Below are 21,126 nucleotides of genomic sequence, written 5' to 3' on the forward strand. Positions count from 1 at the left end.
AAACACAATTTGAGAACACCATAATTTATATTTCTTGGCAAGATTCAAACTACAGGAACTCTGAGAAACTCAGATATAGTGATTTCTTCCACTCCTGGGTCCAGAGACGGGTCACACTCAAGAGTGTGTGAATGCCAGGTCACACTCCTGAGGCGCCTCCGTTTCATTTTCCTGACCCTTCAGTGGCTGTTTGCCCATCGTCCCACAGGGCACAACGCACTAATCCAGAATCTGCAGCCCTCAGTCTGACTCTAACATTTCAGGGCATGTAAGCAGAAAGCCGGAATGAAAAGAAGCCACTAACACTAATTGACAGTTTTCTGAAACGCTCTTTCAGATTCTCCGTGAGCACGGACTAGCAGAGGAGGACCCACTGAGGCAAAAACGAGCGGGTATGTAAACTCTTTGCTTGGCAATGTCTTCCAGTAAGTCTGATCAAATGGCATTTGTTGTGGCCTTCCAGAACACTGTGATCCACATCATTCAGTCTCCAAGCATACCAGGGGTCCATTCTAGACGTAATTACAAAGGCACTCCATTCTCTCCTCTGTCAAATGATGTTAAATGGATCTTAGCCACATTTTACAACCTTGCCTTCCTCCCCCATCACCACTTCTCGGGTTCTAATGATTTCTCTCCTCAGCCCTCTGCCAGCATCAAAAAGTCTACTTCTGTTCTCTCAGCCCAGCAACCTTTCTTTCTGCCTTTTTTCCCCTAACCTGTTCCCTCCCAGCACTTCATTTTGTGAATCAATTTAACCACTAGACTCAAGTCCTCTCCTCTATCTCCCACTCCAATTTTCCCACTAAACTGAAATAAAGTGGTCTGGAAAATACTGGGCTCTGCCTTTTGGAGAGTTGAAAGCGGGTAAGAGCTGTGAACACACATCCCCTCACCCTGGGTGTCCCGCCCGCGTGTGAGAGCCTGGCGAGGTGTCGTTGTGCGTCTGCAGGCGAGACCTTCCCAGGACCAGATCATCCTACTTCCCTCCCAGTACCCTTTCAAATACACCAATTGGATTTCATTATTTCCCATCACAAAGTCCTTCATGGGCTCCCAGTTGCCTTGGAGATAAAATCCCACCACCTGCTGGAGTCTTATCAGGCCCTGCATGCTTTTCCCACTTGTTCTCTGGTCCTTTTCACATGGTGGGTGCCCCACCCATCATCCCCCTTTGCTTGTCTGGGGACTCTGACTTAAGTCTCAGTTTCCATGGGCTCCCCCCATGTAAGGCTTTCCTTTGATGGATTCTCCAGACAGGAACGGGCTGCTTTTCTCGGTTCCCATTGCCCTGGAGACATTCCCCTAGCAGTTCTTGTCCCTGCGCATTGCAATTATATTGCTTCCTGTTTGTCATCCCCTCGACGTGAGTTCCCTTGAACTCTTCATCTGTGTAGCCTGGCATCTAGCCCAGTTTTTCAACAGATGAGTGAACAGTTGAAGAGAGGACTTGCCTCTGTCATAGCTACAGCTCAGAGGATATGTTCCTATTGCTAAGAGTCAGCTGGCCTAGGGGCTGTACCAACCGCGTATAAGGTAAAACTTCTCAACCTGCAGCATTATGATTGAATCATTTTCCAGGCATGCTGAGCCTTGGTGTATGCCATCTTGTGGTCTAACAGAGACACTAGGCTGCCAGAGGGCAGGCTTGCCCTGAGGTCAGGACAGAGGTATCTGTTAGAGTCCTTCTCAGTGTAGCTACCAGACCCAACTGTCACCCAGTGCTTGCAACGACCAGTTTATCAAGCTCAAAATATTCATTGGAAAGTCATGCCACTGCTCATTTTTCCTTCCCTTCCCTTCCTTTCTGTTTCAGCCTGGTCTGATATCCCCTGGGCCCCTCACTCCCCCACTCTTCCCCTTTCCCTGAGGTAGTCTGAAGCGCACATAGTACCTTCGGTGCTTTAAAATGAGCATCGTTACATCTACCCCATCCCTAGAGCCCTCCTGCACTCTGTAACACACACATGGCCTGAGACGTCCCCATGAGGTATTTTGAACATCAAACCATTTTTGGCCGAGTTCTAGCTCCAGGTTTCTGCCCTGTTCTTCTAGGGCTCAGTCTGCCAGCTCTCTGGGGGCAGTTGGGGGCCGTGCAGCTGTGAGAGCAACGTCTTCCTGCCCTTCTGAGCCTGGCTCTCTGTGATCTATGAGTTGGTCCTTGGGGAGGAAACCATTTCTGCATCTAAGGATTTGACATTCCAAAATTTTCCAGATGTACTTTCATTAAAAACAATCACGAGGATGAAAAATCACCATGAAAACATGTTTTCCATTTATTATGCTTGGTTCTCTGTGCTCTTGGTCCTCTGGAGTCATTTTGGAAGTGTTAATGACTCAACTGCTCATCTGCAGAAGATAAATTGTCCTTTGGTACTGTTACAAAACTACTGAAGAAAGACATAGCCATGGAAAGGCCTGGGCTCTGGGCTGCAGATACTGGAATATAAGTTGCAATTAAAAGCTTTACTGTCCAGAAAAGCTATGAAAGAAAGCAATAGCAGGGGGACCTTCAGCAGTTACCAGTGGAGGTGTCTGTATCCTGCTTGGTATATTAATTAAATGAGGTGATAGGAACAGGCTCTGATTTTCAGATATATTCCCTTTCACATACACATACATCTTCCTTTCTGGAGGCTTAATGCCAGAAAAGGAACAAAGCTTCCAAGAAACAGAGAATTCTCAAAAGGAATTTCCTTTTGAGGCATTGGACCTATCTTTAAGGTTTGGGACAGAATCATCTTTAAAGGTAGGATGAATACTCATATTTATTCTCAGTGTACTCTGGACTTCTTCCTAAGTCACTTTGTGGTATATAGCTTCACTGGGCCCAGGAGATATATGTGTAAATCACATATATCAGCATGTCATATACATATCACACATAAGCACATATATGCATATACAAATATATATATAATTTATATGCATATATATATGTATGTGAGTTACTGCCTTATAAGGATGTTGAAAGGATTAAATAATATGTACATATTACTTTAAAAAATATTTTTAATAAAGTCTTCTCAGAGGTCATTTGTTTTTGTTTAAAATTTTTTTATTAAAAACAAAGACAATTGGCTTATTTATAAAAACAGTATTGCATTTGAAAGAGCCTAAAATACCCCTGGTACAGAAAAAGTCCCATGTAACTACTAAAGGCAGGGGGATGGATGCCATGATATAAGAGTTAGCATTTTAAGAAAATTGTTTTAAAATGTTATTGGGGAAGAGAAGTCTGCACAAAAATGCAGAGGCCCAAGGCCAGTATGAGCATGTTTCTGTCTTAGAGCAGAGTGGCTGCCAGGGAATAGAGAGAAATAAAAATGGGCTGAAGCATTCAGAATTATGTCCCGCTTTGACCAGGAAGTGGATTCTAGACCAGCTGAGAGGCTGGCATTGAGAAAGGACTGATGGAAGGGGCATCTGAAATGAAAATTAGTCTGATGGCTATGGCTGAATGACTTAGATGAAGAAGTCAGTGCTGGGCAACCAGCAATGAGGCCCAGCAGTGTGGACTGTCATCACCTGGGCCTTGGAAAAAAAAGGGCAGGAGTAATGGTATGTTTGGAAAAGGTATTTTGAGAGGATCGGAGGACTTGGAGACAGACTTGGCATGGAAGTGAAGGGCAGTAATGACCCATATGACACCCCCACAGAGCACAGACCTGGGTGATTTGGAGATGTGGAGGCCACAGGTAGAAACCAGGATGTATTTGGGAGTTCTGCCAAGATAGATAAGCTCAGAATTTAGTCTTAAGGGTATCTTCACAGGGGACTGAAAACACAGAACACATAGAAGTAACACAAATGTGTCTGCTCTGTTGGTTTGTGAAATTCTCCTTGCCAGGTTTCTGAGCTTGATTGGAAATGTGTCTTGGGCCCTGAAAGTCTCTGCTGGTTTTTCTTTGGCTTCAAAAGGAATAGCTAGTAGGAGACAAATTTTTGAGAAAAGGAGATCCCAGATGCCCTAACCCTGTGACAGAGGTGCTGACATTGTCACATCCACGTAATGAGAGCAAGGTCCTGCTGTGTTGGGTTGCTGGCTGCGGTGTGCAAATCCTGGCCTTTCTCCAGACCTGGCAGCTGGGATGAGCTGCCCCTTTTTGATCTGGACCCAGGAAATGTGCATTTTCCAGGTTGAGGAATAGATTTTGGGGGTTTTGTGGCTTTAATGTTTCTTGTGGTTTTGTGGCATTTAGTGCTCGGAGCAGGCAGTGGAGGTAGTAGAGTAAGAAGAGAAGGCTGGGGATGTTCTCAGCCTAGTGTTTGGGTTCGTTTTTAGGGTTGACCTTTAATGTCAAAGGCGCTTTTTTCTTTTAGTTTCTGATTAGTGTTGTTTGTTCATTGCTTCGTGATCTTAAAGGTGAGACCAGATTGGAATGCCGTTTGTTTATCTTGACCTACCAGCAGACATCTGCCTAGAATATTATAATTTATTATAGTCACTGTTAATATTTCTACCTGCTCTTTCAGAATGGCTACTATATGCCAGATAATTTGCTGGGGGTCTTCATTTATTATCCAAACTCTTTAACAACAATTCTGCAGAGAGAATATTACCCCCAGTTTACAGATGAGCAAAGTGTGGCTCACTGAGGTTGCATAGCCTGCCCAGGGAAGAAGACATTCCACCCCAACTTTCTCTGGCTCCAGAGGCCAGGCTCCCAGTTAAAAGTCACGATTTTCAATATGTGTTTCTGGCTCTTGCGTGTGAGGGCCCATTCCATGATTCCTGGGGCAGTTTTGTCAAGTAAGGGACACCGGCACCAGTGTCTCCATCTTACTAGGAAAACAACTTTATGTGGGGCTGACTTTGATGGTTTGGGTATGTGATGAGTTAGTAGAATTGATTCTTTTCTCCAGGCTTCACAGCCCATTATTTTATGACACAATGCTTCCTGCCCTCTCCTCCATTCACACCTACCAGGTAAGCCATAGCCTGGGATTCTGGCAGTTTTCTCCTGTGTGGACAAATGTTTCTAAAACCTAAAGGGAGAACAGGATCCTGTGACCGTGTGCTGACACTGGTACAATAGGATACAGATGATGTAGCCAAATGGCTACCTACCAGAACATGTCCAGATACAGGCAGAAGAGCAGGTATTTTTCAATTTTTACTTGCTGTAGGTCTAAGGGGAGAAGCAAGGGAGAAATCTTCAGTGGTAAAGAAGCATTGTCCCCTTTGGCCAAGGGAAAACCGCACCAACTTATTTCTCCCGGATGAAGTCAGCAGGCTTCACTCTCTTGCAGGTGGGGATTGATTTTTGCATTTACTTAGGCTCTGACTTCTGAGAAGCCATAATTCCCTTTAGGGTTTCCAGGCAAAAATAGTACTGTTTGCTTAAACAGCTGTGATTAATACCCAGAACTACTTGTCGAAGTCTGTGGCCAACTTTCCAGAAATGTCTCTTAAGATAAGTGCTGTGTGGTGGCAGGCAGTGATCTATGGGAAAGGAGAGGGGAAATCCTTGTTGGTTCGTGCCTCCAGGGCCTGTGGATGGGCCTCCCTCCGTCTGTGACACTGGTGACACCTGGGATGTGCTACCTTCCACTCGGGGCATTGGTGAGTAAGAAAATTTCAAACAAACATGAAGGCAAAGGACCCTGAGAGAAAGAAAACATATTAAACCATCTAGAATGAGATGGTCCCCAGGCAGCAGAGGAGCATGGAAGGGCCTCTAAAATACACACTCCCACAGAGTTGGGGAAATGTCCTCTGCTCCTCCTGGGTCCCATATAGCCCCGGGCCTTACTTTCCCAAGTGCTCAAGTCCTCGGGTTTTGGGAGAGGTAAGGCCGAAAGGATTCGGCATTTCTACTGCAAACCGTGGGCCTGTCTGCGGATTGTGAGCAGAGGGTGCCTCTGATCCCACCTGTGTGCAGATCATGCTGACACCTGAGCATCTGAGCTACTTCCCGAAAACTCTGACCCTTGCCCAAGGGCACCTCAAGGACAGAAAGTTCAGAGGCAGTTCATGTTCTGCCTGCCATAAAACCATGACATTCCTGCTAGGAAGGAATGACCCAGATCAGGAGGGGCCTCTTTTTGGTATTCCTCAAACAAGCCAAGGAAGTTGCTCTCTTAGGGCCTTCATGCTTGTTTCTCTCCTTAGAGAGATATTCCCTGAATATCTGCATGGCTGTTCCCTCACTTCATTCGTGCCTTTGCTCAAAACTTACCGCTTTAGGAAGGACTTTTCTACAGTCAAAACAAACCAAACTGAAATACTCCACCCCATTCTGCCTGCCACTCTGCTTCCTTGCCCCACTTTAGTTTTCTCCACGGACTTTGGAACTGGCTGACGTGGAAGTCTGAACTTACTGCTCGCCTCCCACATGAGGTTGGAGACCTGTGGAGTAGAGCTTGCTTCTGATGTACTCTGTGTGCCCAGCACTCACACAGTGCTTGGGAAGTAGTACAGGTCTTTTGAAATAGTAAATTTGCTTATAAATCAATAAATCAAGGAACAAACAAATAAACCTAGCAAGGCTTACTGTCTAAACGGATCCGTGTCTATGGCAATGGATCACAACGTATTTTTCCTCAATGTGAATTTCTAAGACATTTATTATGCTGAATCAAATTGAACAAAGTATTAGATAATTCTTCCATTTATTATTAGTAATTTTGCCTTTGAATTTGATTTTATTTTAAAATTAACTTTGGGAATTGCCATACCAAGTTCTAAAGACATACTTAGTTCTAATGCCTTATATTTCTTATAGTACCTTAAGGTTTACAAATGGTCACTTTCATTATCTTCTTCCATTTGAGTGGTGGAAGGATATGCTTAAAAGAAACTGCAGTCAGGAAAACATGTTTTCAAATCCCATTTCTAACATTTGCTATTCGTGTGGCTTCAGCCTTTTAAACCTCGGTTTTGTCATCTGCAAAATGGGGGTATGTGTAGTGTCCTCATGGCCCAGAATTGACCAGACAGTGAATAAATGGTAACTGCAATTATTCCTGTTATTTTTATAATCACCTTTGATCCATCTAATATCCCTGAAGAAAGAGGTGAGCACACTGCTTGGAGCCTGCCCGATTATTTGCTCCCATAGGAACAGCCCTGGGAGGTGTGTGAAAACAAAAAGCAAAGCAAAAGCAGGAAAAAAAAACAAAAAACAAAACAAAGGCGCTAATATTGGCTTTTCAGGGTAACCTGCTTGGTGGCTTCACTTGGATTAGAACATTAGACCCCAAACCTGCTTGATCACCAGAATCACCAGTGGGAACTGAAAAAAATACAGATTTCTGGGTCTAATCCATAAAGATTTTACTTTGGCACTCCTGGGTTTAGTTTGCAAAATATCTCTGTGTGTGTAGAATTACCTGGATGTGTCTAATCATCCGTTAAGGGCAGGGACCCCTGGAAAGGATGATTTCTAAGGGCAAGCCCATAACTTTCAGAGGTATTATGATATTTTTGAGCCTACTTTGAAGAATTGACTATTTTCATGGAGAAGACATTTCCTTCTCTATTAAAGGTTCCCATCCTTACCAATCCCCAGGGATAAATGACACTCAGGCAGAGGGTTATTCTGAAACTCCCTTAGAAGGTGCTGAAAAACGTAAAAGGTGGATGAAGGAAAGAGGACCTTCAAGGCTGACACTTTAATGAATAGCTGCACAAATCCCATAGACTGGAATCAGTCAAGTCATAGGAACTCTCGTCTTAGTGTCTTGAGCTTTTGGCTCGGCTCCTTGTGAGATCTCACTGGAAGGACTGGCTTGGTTTCAGTGGGGAATGATGACACTGATGAATCATCCTTTGCTTTCCAGGCATATACTCTTGCTCTGCAATTATGTCTAAAAAGAGCACAGAGAGGTGGGCTTAGGGCAGAACGATAGAAATGGCCCCCTGTCAGTCACTGATGTTATGCTGGGATCAGACCCTGGGATGCAACAATGCCGATGATAAAGTGGCGATTCAGGACTGTTAATGACCTCACTCATCTAAAGAGCAGCTGCCGTCCAGGAAATCCTGTTTACATTCACGGGAGGAGAGTAGATTGACCAGGGCAAAGAGGATCCTGGAGCTGGTGAATCTCTTGGAGAATATAAACATTGCTGCATTACTTTTCAGGAAAAAAAAATATGCGCTAAGACAGACCTTGTACATATGCAGCCGCCCTCCTTTCAAATGTTCCCAGAGGCAACGTACTGTTTGTAAAGTTAAGATCACACAAGTTAAGATTAGCAGTTCTTCCAGGAAGCTGGTTGTCATCACAGAAGCATTTGAGAATCAGAAAGAAAACAGGAAATTTGAGGCAACGCCATGATAGCATGACAGACTGTGATTCCACATTGGGTTTTAAAAGTCACTTTGTTCTACTTGTAAATACATTTTTATAAGGAGGAAACATACCTTAAGATGTATTCTTAAATTAAGGAAATGTTCAAACTATTTTTTTAACAGTTTAAGTTAATTACAAGTTAAATGATGCCAAAATGAAGTAATTCTCAACAAGGTTAATTGTAAAACCAACCTCTAAGACAAGCATAGTTTATAACTCTAAATGAAGAAATATTACAGCTTTCTGCAATAAACATTTATCAACTGGAGCTTCGCATAATAAACTCCCTGTATTTTAGTGCTTTGAGTCAATATTCCTTGGGAAATTTAAAACAAATCTTGTAATGTTATGGGAAAATTCTTTGCTCTTTTAGAAAACAGACATAGAATTTTAATTTTATGGTAAAATATACATCATACTTCCAGATTTGACTTAAGATTTAAAGTAATAGTTTTGCAAGTATTCACTAATCTTTTCCTTATTTGACTGACAAGATAAGCCACAACTTGTCTTCTCATTGCATCTGTATTAAAAATTCTATTCTTCGAAGGGTCTTCATTGGCTATGAACCTAGCCCATGGCTTTTGCTCCAGTTATGTATTTCAGCCATGAATGAGCCAAAGATTCTGGCAGAGACAGAGAATTGAATCTGTGATTCAACTCAGTTCCAGGCTTAACAAGTTAAGTCCTAGGTTTAAGGCATGTATTTGTTATGTGGTGTGCTCTATGCCAAATGGAGTGAATAAGGTCATGAGAAGTGAAAGAAACAGTCCGTGCCCTTGAGAAGTTTACCGTTAGTGGACCAGACATGATGTAATACAGGAAACTAGGAGGGTACTCCAATATGTACACTGTCTGGCTTGCCTACAGTGGGTGTGTGTTGGAAAGCAGATTCATCTAGAAAGCCAGCCAGTCAACCAACCTGGAGACAATTTGTAAAAGCAATGAAGTGGGGAAGATATCTTTTATTTTACTTTAAAATTTGCCAATTTTGCTTTTGTTGAGTACCTGCAATGTTCTGGATACCAGAAATACAGCATAAGGAAAAAGAGCCCGTATTATGAACATAGGCTAAGAGCAAAGGGAAATAACTAGATGACTTTTCATGTCATGCATAGCTCAGCTCTCAAAACACAGACATGTCAGTTGAACGGTGTTGGAAATACACTGAGTTATTCCTGCGAGTCAGGGCTATGCACTTATTGACCAGACTGTCACCAAGGCCTCCCTGATTCTGTCGCTTACAATCCGTTCTCCACACAGCAGTCCTTGGCCTTGGACACCAAGGAGCGGGGTGTGGGAATGGAGACAAAGGACAAGTCCTCGGTTTAGCCTTCAAATGGCCAGAGGCCACCACACTGGGACCAGACAGATCGGCTGCCTTTCTCCTTCAATAGTGAAGTCATAGCACCATGAAGGCGGCTGCTGGTGGTGAAGTCGACCAACTCTTCTTTTTCTCTAAAAAGGTTCATTAGAAATTCTTAAAGACTGATGAGCCCAGCATCCGCATGTTTCCTGTCAATATCTTTAAGTGCTGAGATGTCCATCACATCCCGTTTCTGTTGCCATGGGGAGATCTCATGGCCTTTGTGTGCTTTCATTGTAGTTGCTACGAATAGTGCAGCAGCTGAAGAGTATACTGTTGATATTGAAATCGGCTTTGAAAATGCCTCCTTCCTGGAGCCTACGAAAGCTTACTTGAACAGCCTCAGTTTTCCTCTTCAAGGGAATAGCGCTGGCCAAGCCACTCACATTTTGAGCATAGCAGTGACAACAGGTGCGTAAAAGATCCATTGCTTTAGAATGGAGGATTGGGATTATCAGGAGTAAGGCTGTCTGAGTTCCTTACTATTAGAGCAAATTATACTTAGTAGGTAAGTAAAATGACCCTACTGGCCTAATGCATGACTATGACTTCACAGCTTACCAGCGCGAAGCACCTATTGGCAAACTCTTCAGCCAGTTTCCTTAGTTTGACTGGTGGCCAAATGTTTGCTTGGGGCTTTGTGTGTTGGGTTTCACGAAGTGGCTCCAAGATACTGCTGGGTCCGTCATGACAGACTACTCAGTCCTCTTCCCCTGGGCTGTCCCTTGGTACAGCAGGACTGCTTAAATTCATAAAAAACAAGTTCCCTTCTCTTTGGCACCATAAGTCAGAAAATAGAGACCAGGTACATGTCTGAATCAGAAGCAAGGCATGAAACAGAAACCCCCACAAGATGGGATTGGACTTTCTGGCCACTGACTCCCTTTCCAGATCATGATAGCTTTTCCATTTCCCAGGGGACTATGACCTGGGAAGCTATGAGACGGGACTGCCCCTTGTCCTAAAAAAGGCTACTGCTTTATAAACTGCAAAGCACCAACAGACGTTGGGTGTGTTGGGTTTTCTGATTCTAAAATGAAGGCAAGAATAAATTTCTCGTTTGTAAAAACCATTTTAAATTCTCACATTTCAGTCTATCACAATATCAGTCTAGGCATCTTAATTTTTGATTCTTAGTATATACTACTTGAACCTGGAATGGCTGTCTTAAAGTTCCCTTCAGATGTCCCTGCCTACCAAATTCTCCCATTAGCATTAATATCCTTGAGGTAGTGGTTCTTTAAAACCTCAGCAGTGATATGCCATCATTTCCGCTATATTCTATTGGTCACATAGACCAACTCCAGTACAATATGAGCAGGAAATTGGAAAGGATGTGTATACCTAGAGGCAGGGGTGGTCAGGACCCATTTTGGAGGCTGGCTACCACACACTGTGTGTCCAGGAATCTGTTTCTCATGCTATCACTGTAGGCATCACCTGGGGAAGTGAGTGGTCACCTTTTAGATGTCCCTGCCTGATCGCATGGCGATGCCAACAGAATTGTGTGGCTCTCATGTAGTAGTGTTGAACTTCCCAGAAGGGTGATATGAAGTTGAGCTGGGATTTCATACAAGTATAAATCCTTAACAGTCTACAAGTGCAAAATACTTGTCTATAATTCTGTCAGTGGTGCCCACCTTCTCTCTCCTCAACTGTCTGCTTGGTGATAGTCTGCAGACCCAGTGGAAATGAAATCTGGTGCTCTTGTGAGACAGGCTATAAATGGCCTCAGGAAAAGTGCCTTCACAGTATCACTTGTCAAGAGCATGATAGCTCCCTGACAGGGCATCGTTGCAGTTGCCTTAAAGGACTGCCTTCAAAGGGACCTTTTTGCCAGCTCCAAGGAGGTAAGCAACTGCTCATTAAATGTTTGTTTGTTGAGCGTCTATTTGATATCAGCTCAAGCAAATGTTTCTCTGTCTTGTGTGTACTCCAATGCTAACAAGAGATTTTTAAATATTTCCCTGTGATTTTCAGCAGATGTTACCCTGAGAATGTCAGTCAGACTTGATGTGGGCTTTCAAGAAGAGCTCAGGAACTCTTCCTCTGCCCTCTATAGGTCCTACAAGACTGACTTGGAAACAGCGGTAGGTTTTGGCTCTAGGAGCGAAACTCTCTAGGCTGAATGGAATCTATTGCATTTATAGTGAATAGTTTGTTTGGATCTGCAAGAATTTATGAATGTGAAGGTCAAAATTATCCTTATGCAACTAGGATGATGAATTAAAAAATGCTCAAAATCAAACTGATAAGAAACTTAGTGTCTCTTCAAAGATAAACATTTAGAGACCATGTGGTGGGTCTGGATCCCTACCCTTTGTCTCTCAACTGCCTTAAATCCCCTAGACGACGCACCACCCTGGGCTCTCCTTTCTCTCCTGGCTCACACCAGGAGCTCTGTCTGTCCTCTCACTGTATCTCTCAATAAAAGTCTCCCTGGCTCTCCTAAAAAAAAAAAAAAAAAAAATGCCCAAAATCAAAGAGTGTTCAGAGAATGACATGACATCATCCTGACCTATTGGTGGAACTTCTTCCCAAGGTAGAATTGATTCAGATAAGATTTGTTGTCATCAATTCACTGAAACCTATTCAAAGTCCCAAGATCTGGTCTAGAATCACCAGATGGTACAATTTTCTCCACCTTTACACACCACTTGGATGAAACCCCCAACATCTTTTGGAAAGACTAGCCCAAGGCTGACACAGAAGGTCCCAAACCACTGTATGCTAGAGGTCAATGAGCATTCACAACTAAAAGATTTAAGTTTACTCATGTAAAAATAGAAAATATTCCCTGAGTGTAAACTGTGTCCCATACACTATCCTAAGTGCTTCACATTGAATTAGTTCACCTAAACCTATGCTTGAGTGAACTCACTTGGCATCGAGCTTCCCAACTGGTGTGGCATAAATTATAACATGTGGGCAGAGATAATGACTTCCCTTAAGTCTCTGGACAGCTGAGCCCTTGCCCTCAGGCCAGGATCAGCCTCCCGCATACCCCAGTGTATCACACAAATAGTACCATTTTCCATGGGTGCTATGAGGAAGAGCTGATGCAGAAGAGCTCTTGGACATCTGGCCCGTAATAGTTCTATACAGCATGAGAATCTTACACACACACACACAATTATTTTTTGACAAAAGACAGAGTTACCTATTAATCTCTGGTTCTCACCCATCCAGGTACCTGATACCAGGCTTCACATATTGCATCTGCTCTGTAAATGTGACTTGAACCAATTGAACCTCCTGAGGGGTTGGTATTCAGAGAAACAAAGTAGAGTAAAGACATCATCAAAAACTACATTGGTTCAACTGAGCTGCAATATGTTAAGTGAGGGATCAGGCAGCATAGCAGCCATGAGAATGCACATAGCAGGTCTCCAACTACAGGAGATGTGATTGCTCAAGGGCTCTACCTGCTGCCTCTGAAATCCATGGCTGTGTTCACTGCTCACAGGAGGTCTGTGTCGGACTGACCTGGGACTCATTAAAGGCGCTGCTGATCCTTCTCAGTCTCAGCCTAGGATGGTTTCACCCAACCTTCCTGCTCTCTTTCATTTGGAGTCTAGTGGCTCTCCCTGCCTTCCCTACTGCCTCCCCATTTTCCCTTCTAGGCACTGCCTGGAGTAAACATTTTGTACATTTAATCCAGTGTTTGCACCTTGGAGAAGCCAGACCAACATCAGTGGATAGGAATTACTTCTTCAAAGATCTGCCAATATGATTGCTAACAAAATACACAGGGAAAACATTAATTTAGGGTGATAAGGAATATGTGCTCTTTTACTCTGTTTCAAATCTTTGACAATCCTCTCACTGGACCTTGATATATAACATGTGTCTTGCTTTATTTTCCAGTTCCGAAAAGGTTACAGTATTTTACCAGGCTTCAAATTGGTGACTGTGACAGAGTTCAGGTAAGAATGCTGTAATTGGGTCATTTCCATCCAATGGCAGAGACCAATATGTTAGCAGAGAAAAAGCCCTTTGGTGGGACATATCTGGGAAGTTCAAAAGGAGCAGTTTGATAGAGGTGCTGGCAATGCCAGATTGCTGGGACTTAGAGGGGAAGGAAATACTGAGAACCGAGCTCACTCTTAGAGATGTACTTAAGAAGAAGGAAGGTGAGAAGACTTGTGATCATTCTGCGAATGCAAGAATTTTGCAGACAAAGATATGGGCTGAGTTTGCAGTCTAGGGAGTTCAAAATATACAAATGAAATAATGTCATGCAACGATGCCATTATTCAGGAAAAGTTGGCTAACAAACCACAACCATAGAGTTGCATGCTACTGTGTGACTGGTTCCTCTGTATGACAGTTAGGTACCCTGGCAGCCCCGAGTGGGTTTTCACAGTGTTTCAAAGTTGCAATTTTAAAAATTAAGAACGTCTACAGAAACATGCAAGATTTTGGCTTCCCTTGAAATTCAGTATATGTAGTAACCCTGGGTCAGCACGGCTGTATGACATCAGTCTCTGCATTTTGACTGCTACCGTATGACCAGATTATGTGATTCAGTTCATTCGTCCCCTCCTGGCTGTTTCTCATTTATGTTACCCATCAGTGGACATTTGAGGGTGCAAACCCTGCTTCAGGGTTTCAATTAGAGCTTGAAAAGCAGGTTGATTTCAGTGAACCCTTGAAGATACAAGTTCCCAAGCTGTTCCTGCCATTCTGTTTTCCCATGCAAATAAACCAGAAAGATCTAGACTCTTCCAGGTCAGTTATTGCTTTACTGAACTGAATGTTCTCCACCCAGGCCCGGAAGTGTGGTTGTGGACTATGAGATCAAGACTATGACACCATCGCTTGAATTAATGCATAGAGCGAATGAGCAAGTGGTAAAGAACCTCAATCACACCTACAAAGTGGATGACAATTCCTTTCACGTAGTTAATAATAGTAAGTTGGACATCGCTACATTTTCCAATACATAGATTCTACTTAGATATGGTAATGGTGTTTATCCTATGCTTAAACTGGGAAATTACAATGTCCTCTGTGGACACTCTTCCGTTCCTGGCACAGCGGTTTTAAGTTAGCTGGTATGGCTTTTTCCTAAGCAAATGTGCAATTTCCCTCCAGATTATTTGAAATATTGAAAATAGCTTTGGAATGTCCCTTACCACCACTGAGGACTCTTAAGTGTGCAAAGTCCCCAAGCTGGAAACCATTTACCTGGTACCTGACAGGCTGAGTCTTTGGGCCTCAGGTACCAGTGGCCTGGGAATGGGGTGAGGAAACACAGCCTTGTCCTTCACAGCACCCCTGATGCTGGGGAAACCTCATGACAGGTCTTGGGGTTGTGGTGTCTGGTGAGTGGCACCAATCACATTTAATTGGTGTGGGGTCCTGAGACCTTTATCTTTGGTTTTTCTAGATGAAACTAAGTTGTCTGTTGTGCCAAAAACCATCCTGGAAGGGGACACGGTAACTGTGGTATGTGAAAATGAAATTTTGTCCTCCAACGTGTCCTGGTATGATGTCAAAACGGGCTCCAAAATCCAGAATAGCAGCAGATTCTCAATTAACACCTCCGTGCTCAACAACATGACGTCAGTGTCGCACCTCATCATTTACAACGTCACTCGGGGTGATGCAGGTGGGTTTCAATCCAGTGACGGGTACAAGGAAAGGAACGAAGGGCTCATAGAGAAGCAAATCATACAATAGGTATGTAGTGTTTTTCTCTTCAAGAGGAAGTCACCAGGCTCAACTTTTCAAGGTTGAAAATTAATCCCATGGCATATGAGCCAAGCAAATGTAGCCTTGGGAGACAAATACAGTTTTGCACATTTACTGAGACGTCTGAATTGGACCCTGAGACAAAAAGCAGACTTTTGTTTTTAATTTAAAAAATTTAAAACAGCTCTTTTGAGGAAGAATTGACATATAATAAGTTGTACAAATTTAAGTACTTTTTAATAGGGTTTGACTTATGAAATGTACACACCCACGAAATGGTCACCATAATCAGAATAGCGAATATATCCATCATGCCCTCCCCAATTTTCCTGTGCTCCATTGTAATCCTTCTAACCTGTCCTTCCTCACTCCCCTCCTCCGGAAACCACAGAAGTGTAAGTCTTAAACCTAACATTGTGGAATTTAGTAATCTCGCTGTAACCCAGATGCCAACAGGGCCATCTCTTTTTCTCTGAATGAGAAGCTGAGCTGCAGACACATGGATCTTATCACAGCTTTGTTGATTCTGATTTTGCCACAAAGTTAAACAGTATGCCAAAATGACCCACAGTCTTCTGATTCTCCAAGGCTCTCCAATTTTTCCTTTCTACCTCTTCCATTTCCATACATTTTTCTTACTAGCAAAGACTCTGGGATTTCTGTTTCCTTAGAGCATCTCTCTATTCTTTACCTTGTAGCATCAGAAATATCTGCACTGACCTTCTGTATTTCCCAAATGTCCCTTTAGGGTCATTTAGATTCAGTCTTAGATGCTTTTGAAATTGATGTTCCATGATGTACTGCATTTATTATAAATAAAAAACAAAAGGAATAATAAATGCTTTTGTGTATTCTGTGCAGGTGAATATATCTGCAAGCTGACACTAGATATTTTTGAATACTGGGCCAAAATAAAAATAGATGTTAAACCCATCCAAATCTTGGCAAGTGAAAAAACAAAGGTGATGTGTGACAACAATCCTGTGTTTTTGAACTGCTGCAGTGAGTCTAATGCTAATTGGAGTGCAATAGAATGGAAGCAGGAGGGGAAAATAAGCATCCAAGGTAAGAAGGTTAGATGCCCTTTTGCAAGTAGGCTTTCTCTCCTGGGTCAAATAAAATTGGGAGATGTGGTGGGTGGGAGGGGAAATATCAGATAGCTGTTTTTTCCCAGACTTTAGACTGTGAAAAAGTAATAGGTTTGATGCTAGCTCCAGCTTGGCCCTTCTAGAACAAAATTCTAAAAATATATGCATACTAGCATCATACTTGGGTTCTAGACAAGATTCTGGTAGAGAAGACTCAAGAAGGAGTGACCTAATGTCTTAGGTCCACAGCATCTCCCATTTACAAAAAAGCTTGTCCCACCTTCCTTTCCTTCCCATCTTCAGCAAAGAGGTAAAAATGAAATCGTTGTCTTTGCTCTGGGTTCTGGCTTGGAAATTCTCATTTCTGTGTCTGTTCTCTTCATGCCTGTGCTTCTCATTTCTCTGCTTCTGCATCCTTACTTTCTTCTATATCATCTAATTCTGTGTCTCTCTCTTTTTTTTTTATCTTTCTGAATAAGGCCTGTTTGGGTCTCAGCTGTTTCCTGTCAGTTTCTGACCCTGTTTACTTTCATTTTAGATCTGAACTCTTCCTTGATGTTCCCTACCCTCCAGTTGATACTGATGAATGATAATAATAATAAATGAAAATAGCAATACTGACTGTTTTGTATAGTAGTTTATGTTGAATCAACTTAAACAAAATATGTTCTTATATTTATATATTCCATACTTAAATGTGACCAAAAATTTGAAGCTGGTATTTTTGCCTCCAGTTTGCAAATAAGGAAATTGAGGCCCATATTAAATGACTTATTCAAGCTTGTCACAATGGGAAAAGAAAAGAAAGAATTGGGATTCACCTCAGGTGTAGTTTCATAAGACCAGTGTTTGTCTTAGTCAAACTCTATTACCTACGCCTCGGAAGCCTGTGCAGGAATAATCTGATCTGGCAGAGTGTGTGCTGTTTTCTGTCGAGAAACCTCGTGTAATAAGATCCAACCCTTCCCTTAAGAAATGACAGTACTATGTGTTTATCTGTAAAGGAAAACAAAATCAATAAAGTAAATGTGGCTTTACCTGTGAAAGACGTTAGTGTGGCAAGGCTTTATGTTACACAGTCTTTGCTATCAGACTGTAGTACATTATAAAAACATAAAATAATAATTAAATAGCATGTACCTTTTCCTGAGCACTTCTACTTGCCAAGCACATTTCACCTGCAGCATTTGTATTCTACTCTGAAGTGCTCTGAAGAATGGGAAAAGCATCTGGTCACTGCTGAAAACGTTGACACATGGTACATTTAGTCACTTCCCTAATTTTTAAGGAAGAGGAAGCGTAGGCATCCTGGAGAAACTGCCAGATGGGAGAAAGATCTTGCAAATTTCCCGTGGTTCTGACTTACAAGCTTTCGGCAGAGGTGAAAGACCTCGCCCTCTGGCAAAGGATCCGGGAAGTCTGCGGCGCAGATGCTCAGGGACCTCTCTGGGGCCCCCGCTCCTTCAGACATTCCTAGTGCCCAGTGCTCTGAACCGACTGCAGAACAATGGATTTCCGGCCGCAGGGCTGGCTGCCCCAGGACTCGCCACGGTCCTTCTCCGATGAATTCAGCCTCTGCTCTCAGCACCCTGCCCTTCCTCCTCCGCCCCTTGCTGCCCCCTCGTGGAAGCTCTCTCTCCAAATCCCACAAGTTCTTTAGCACCTGTCTGTCCAGGCCCGTCGGATGCAGTCCCGCAAATAATGCACCCCAAAGCACAAACTGAATGTATATCCTCCTTTCAGAATCAGATACGTTTCATTTTCAAAACACTTCTGGATGGAGATAAGACAGAAAGGAAGTGATTAGTGATGGGGATATTTTTAGCTTTAAGACGGGGTAGTCTCTTTTGAATAGAGAGGATTTTCTGGGGTTTTTCAAATCCTCAGGCACCAACTAAGTATATAAATGGTGATGGTAGCAGAAGTAAGAGTAGGAGTACTAAATTCCTGTGATTAGTGCCGCTTCTAGTCGGCTTGTATCTAAGACTAGCTTTGCCTTTGTAGGAACAGACTGACAAGTTGGGGAACTTAAGGGCGTCAATTTGTAGCCTCGTCCAAGCTCTTCCTGTGCTGTGTGATGATAGAAAAACTAACGGTGCCTTAATTCCCTCTTTGTCTACGCACTGGAACAGTTCCCAAATGAACTGATAAAACTTCTTGCACCTGCCTGACGCACTACCCTGGGCCCACTGTCGTGTATTCATAAAACGCTTGAATCTTTGCTAGACAGTGTCGGCTCACTGCTGGCTGACTGTCAAGGCTGTGATAATGTGGACCAGCGCTGAGCGACCTGTAGGGAGAATAGCCTCAAACTCTACCACCTCCCTTCCTGGTTGGATCTTCTCTTCCCAATTGCCCCACCTAGGTTTTCAAGTGTATGTTAGTATATGTGCTTGTGCGGTGTCTGAAATGTTATGTTTGCAGTCAAACAGGGCATAAGTAAAAGTAAAGGAAGTGAGACTAGCTGTTTTTCTTTGTTGAGTAGAACTCAGTCTTGTAGCTTTCAAGTCACTTTATAAAGTGCCACTGGAAGCAGGCCTGCCTCGGGGGCTGAGGTGGGACCGAGGCAGAGAAGCAATTAGAAGCAGCCCTGGCAGAGGCATTCTCCATGGCCGCATCTGAGGGTCACCCAATTGTATTTTTTAAAAAACAGCTGTCAAGTCTCTAGCCTAGAGCAACTAAGTCAGAATCTCTGGCTTAGGGATCCAGGCAGTGTCATGTTTTCTACAATTCCACGAATCACATTGGGCAGAGGGAGTGAGAGCTGTGGACTTAACCCCTCCCTCTGCACGTGAGCGTAGGGAGACTTCCCGTGAGTTGCCGAGGGTCTCCCTGATGGTGGCAAAGGGCTGCTCCCTCCCCGTCCTCCCCTCCTGCTCCTCAGTGTCCCTGTGTGTGTTCCTAACCAGGCCATAGACACATCCGATTTTAAACAGTGACTCTTCTACTTGTGGGAATGCCCACAAAATTGGGTTAAAGACAAAGAAAGAATCTGAGCCAGGTCTTCTGCCCTAGAAAAAAATTAGCCTTGCAACCTGTGCTTTGCATACAAGAGTATGCAGTCCTGAAAAGCTGCAGTCCCAGCTGTGCCACGTGCCTTCCTGTGGACGCGCTCTGACTCCCAGACCTTCATCTATTAAATAGGGATAATGGAATTGAAAACGTTGAACCTGCTACAGTAACTGTTTTCTGATAATAGATGATAGCTTTAAAAACAATCCCTTCATTTAATTCATAGGTGAGACATCTCCATTGGATATTATCTAACCTTGAGCAGCAAATTTGTAATTGCACGCCATCTCTTCTCCGGAAAGCACCAACTTATTATCTGCATTCAGTACCTTCCAAACAGGACCCGTAGGGTCACAGCCCCAGGAGTATTGTATTGAATACAACGTGAATGCTGCTGATCAGAAGAAGTCCTGCTCTTGTTTTCTGAATTTCCCATCCCTTATGTCCACTCTTTCCCTGGAGGAAACAGCAGGCTGCTGCATCTGTGCTTTTGTTTACACCAGTGGTTTGCCGATTTAACTGCAGAATCATTTTTCAAGCAAATTCTTGTATGCTTGTTGAATGCAGGGTTTCTCTGCCTCAGCGCGGGTGACATTTTTGGCTGGATAATTCTTTGCTGAGGGGAGCTGTCCTTTGCATTGAAACATGTTTATCAGCATCCTTGGCCTCTACTCACCAGATGCCAATAGCACCAACAGTTGTAACAATCAAAATGGTCTCTGATCATTGCCAAATTTCCCCAGGGAGGCGAAATCACCCCTGGTTGAGAGTTGACATCTGATATGTAAAGCAGACTCAAGTGGGGCCGCTCCTGTAATGAAAAGGATGGGGCCTGAGAGCCCACATAGCTCACTACCTTTCCATCCCACCCCCAGCCCCAGCTCCGGAAGCAGTTTAATGGAATACCAGGTTCTGGAAGGAGTACTGAGCCATACACACACACAACACACAGGCAGCTACACATTACAACACCACAGCTACCATTTCTGTCTTTATCTTTCAAGACCTAGAGCAAATCTTCCATAGTCTCCCAACGAAAACATCCCTTCTTTAATCTCCATAATACATTTATTTCTCTCCTATTAAACTTCTCTACTGTGCAATTGTAGTTATTTCTGTACAACTCTTTATATGCTCCATCCTGCATAGCTCATTGTCTTGCACATTAGTTTGATGAGAGAGCTGGGCCTTAAAGGATGAATTAGAGTCACCAGGAAGAAGAGGGAAGGAAAACAGTCCAGGTGTGAGCCAGACAGAAGGGTATGAAGCTACTGGGCATGTTAAAGCCCAACACATGGCCTAGTTTTTAAGAGAAGGGATGTAGAATGAGATAAAGAAAACAGAGGCAGATTGAACCATGCTGTGAACAAATCCATATACCACCCAAGGAGATTTTATTTTATTTTGTACACAGTGGTAAAATTTTAAAGGTAGAAGGAAAGAAGTCAGGTAATCAGAGCTGAACTTTAGACAAATAAATTTTAAGGTAGTATAGCCAATAGATGGAAGACGCAAGTAACTAAAAATAGAGATTCAGTTACAATAGTGTGCAATTTGCAGATAACAGATAATGAGGCCTGGGTAAGTGACCATTGGTTGGAGTGGATAAGATAGTTCTGAGATGTTTCATCAGAGGTATAACCTAAAACAATTTTAGGGGGAT

At 43.2% G+C, this 21,126-nt stretch overlaps 1 protein-coding gene across 6 annotated transcripts in view; it reads left to right on the forward strand.

The window, feature by feature from the left end:
* The window catches only part of ADGRF5 (adhesion G protein-coupled receptor F5), a 90,976-nt gene that overhangs the window by 46,639 nt on the left and 23,211 nt on the right, over positions 1–21,126 (forward strand). For 4 of the 6 annotated variants that reach the window (XM_036927368.2, XM_057494297.1, XM_036927367.2 and 1 more), the window contains exons 3-10: positions 338–392; positions 9,907–10,077; positions 11,340–11,516; positions 11,647–11,756; positions 13,534–13,592; positions 14,438–14,580; positions 15,059–15,280; positions 16,225–16,428. In XM_036927368.2, coding sequence (XP_036783263.2) covers positions 338–392; positions 9,907–10,077; positions 11,340–11,516; positions 11,647–11,756; positions 13,534–13,592; positions 14,438–14,580; positions 15,059–15,280; positions 16,225–16,428 — 1,141 coding nt within the window. The remainder of the gene's footprint in view (positions 1–337; positions 393–9,906; positions 10,078–11,339; positions 11,517–11,646; positions 11,757–13,533; positions 13,593–14,437; positions 14,581–15,058; positions 15,281–16,224; positions 16,429–21,126) is intronic. The other 2 variants (XM_036927369.2, XM_036927371.2) reach the window with 1 other exon arrangement.

The sequence above is a fragment of the Manis pentadactyla genome, chromosome 16 (genome assembly GCF_030020395.1).
Source record: "Manis pentadactyla isolate mManPen7 chromosome 16, mManPen7.hap1, whole genome shotgun sequence".
Classification (NCBI taxonomy): Eukaryota; Metazoa; Chordata; class Mammalia; order Pholidota; family Manidae; genus Manis; species Manis pentadactyla.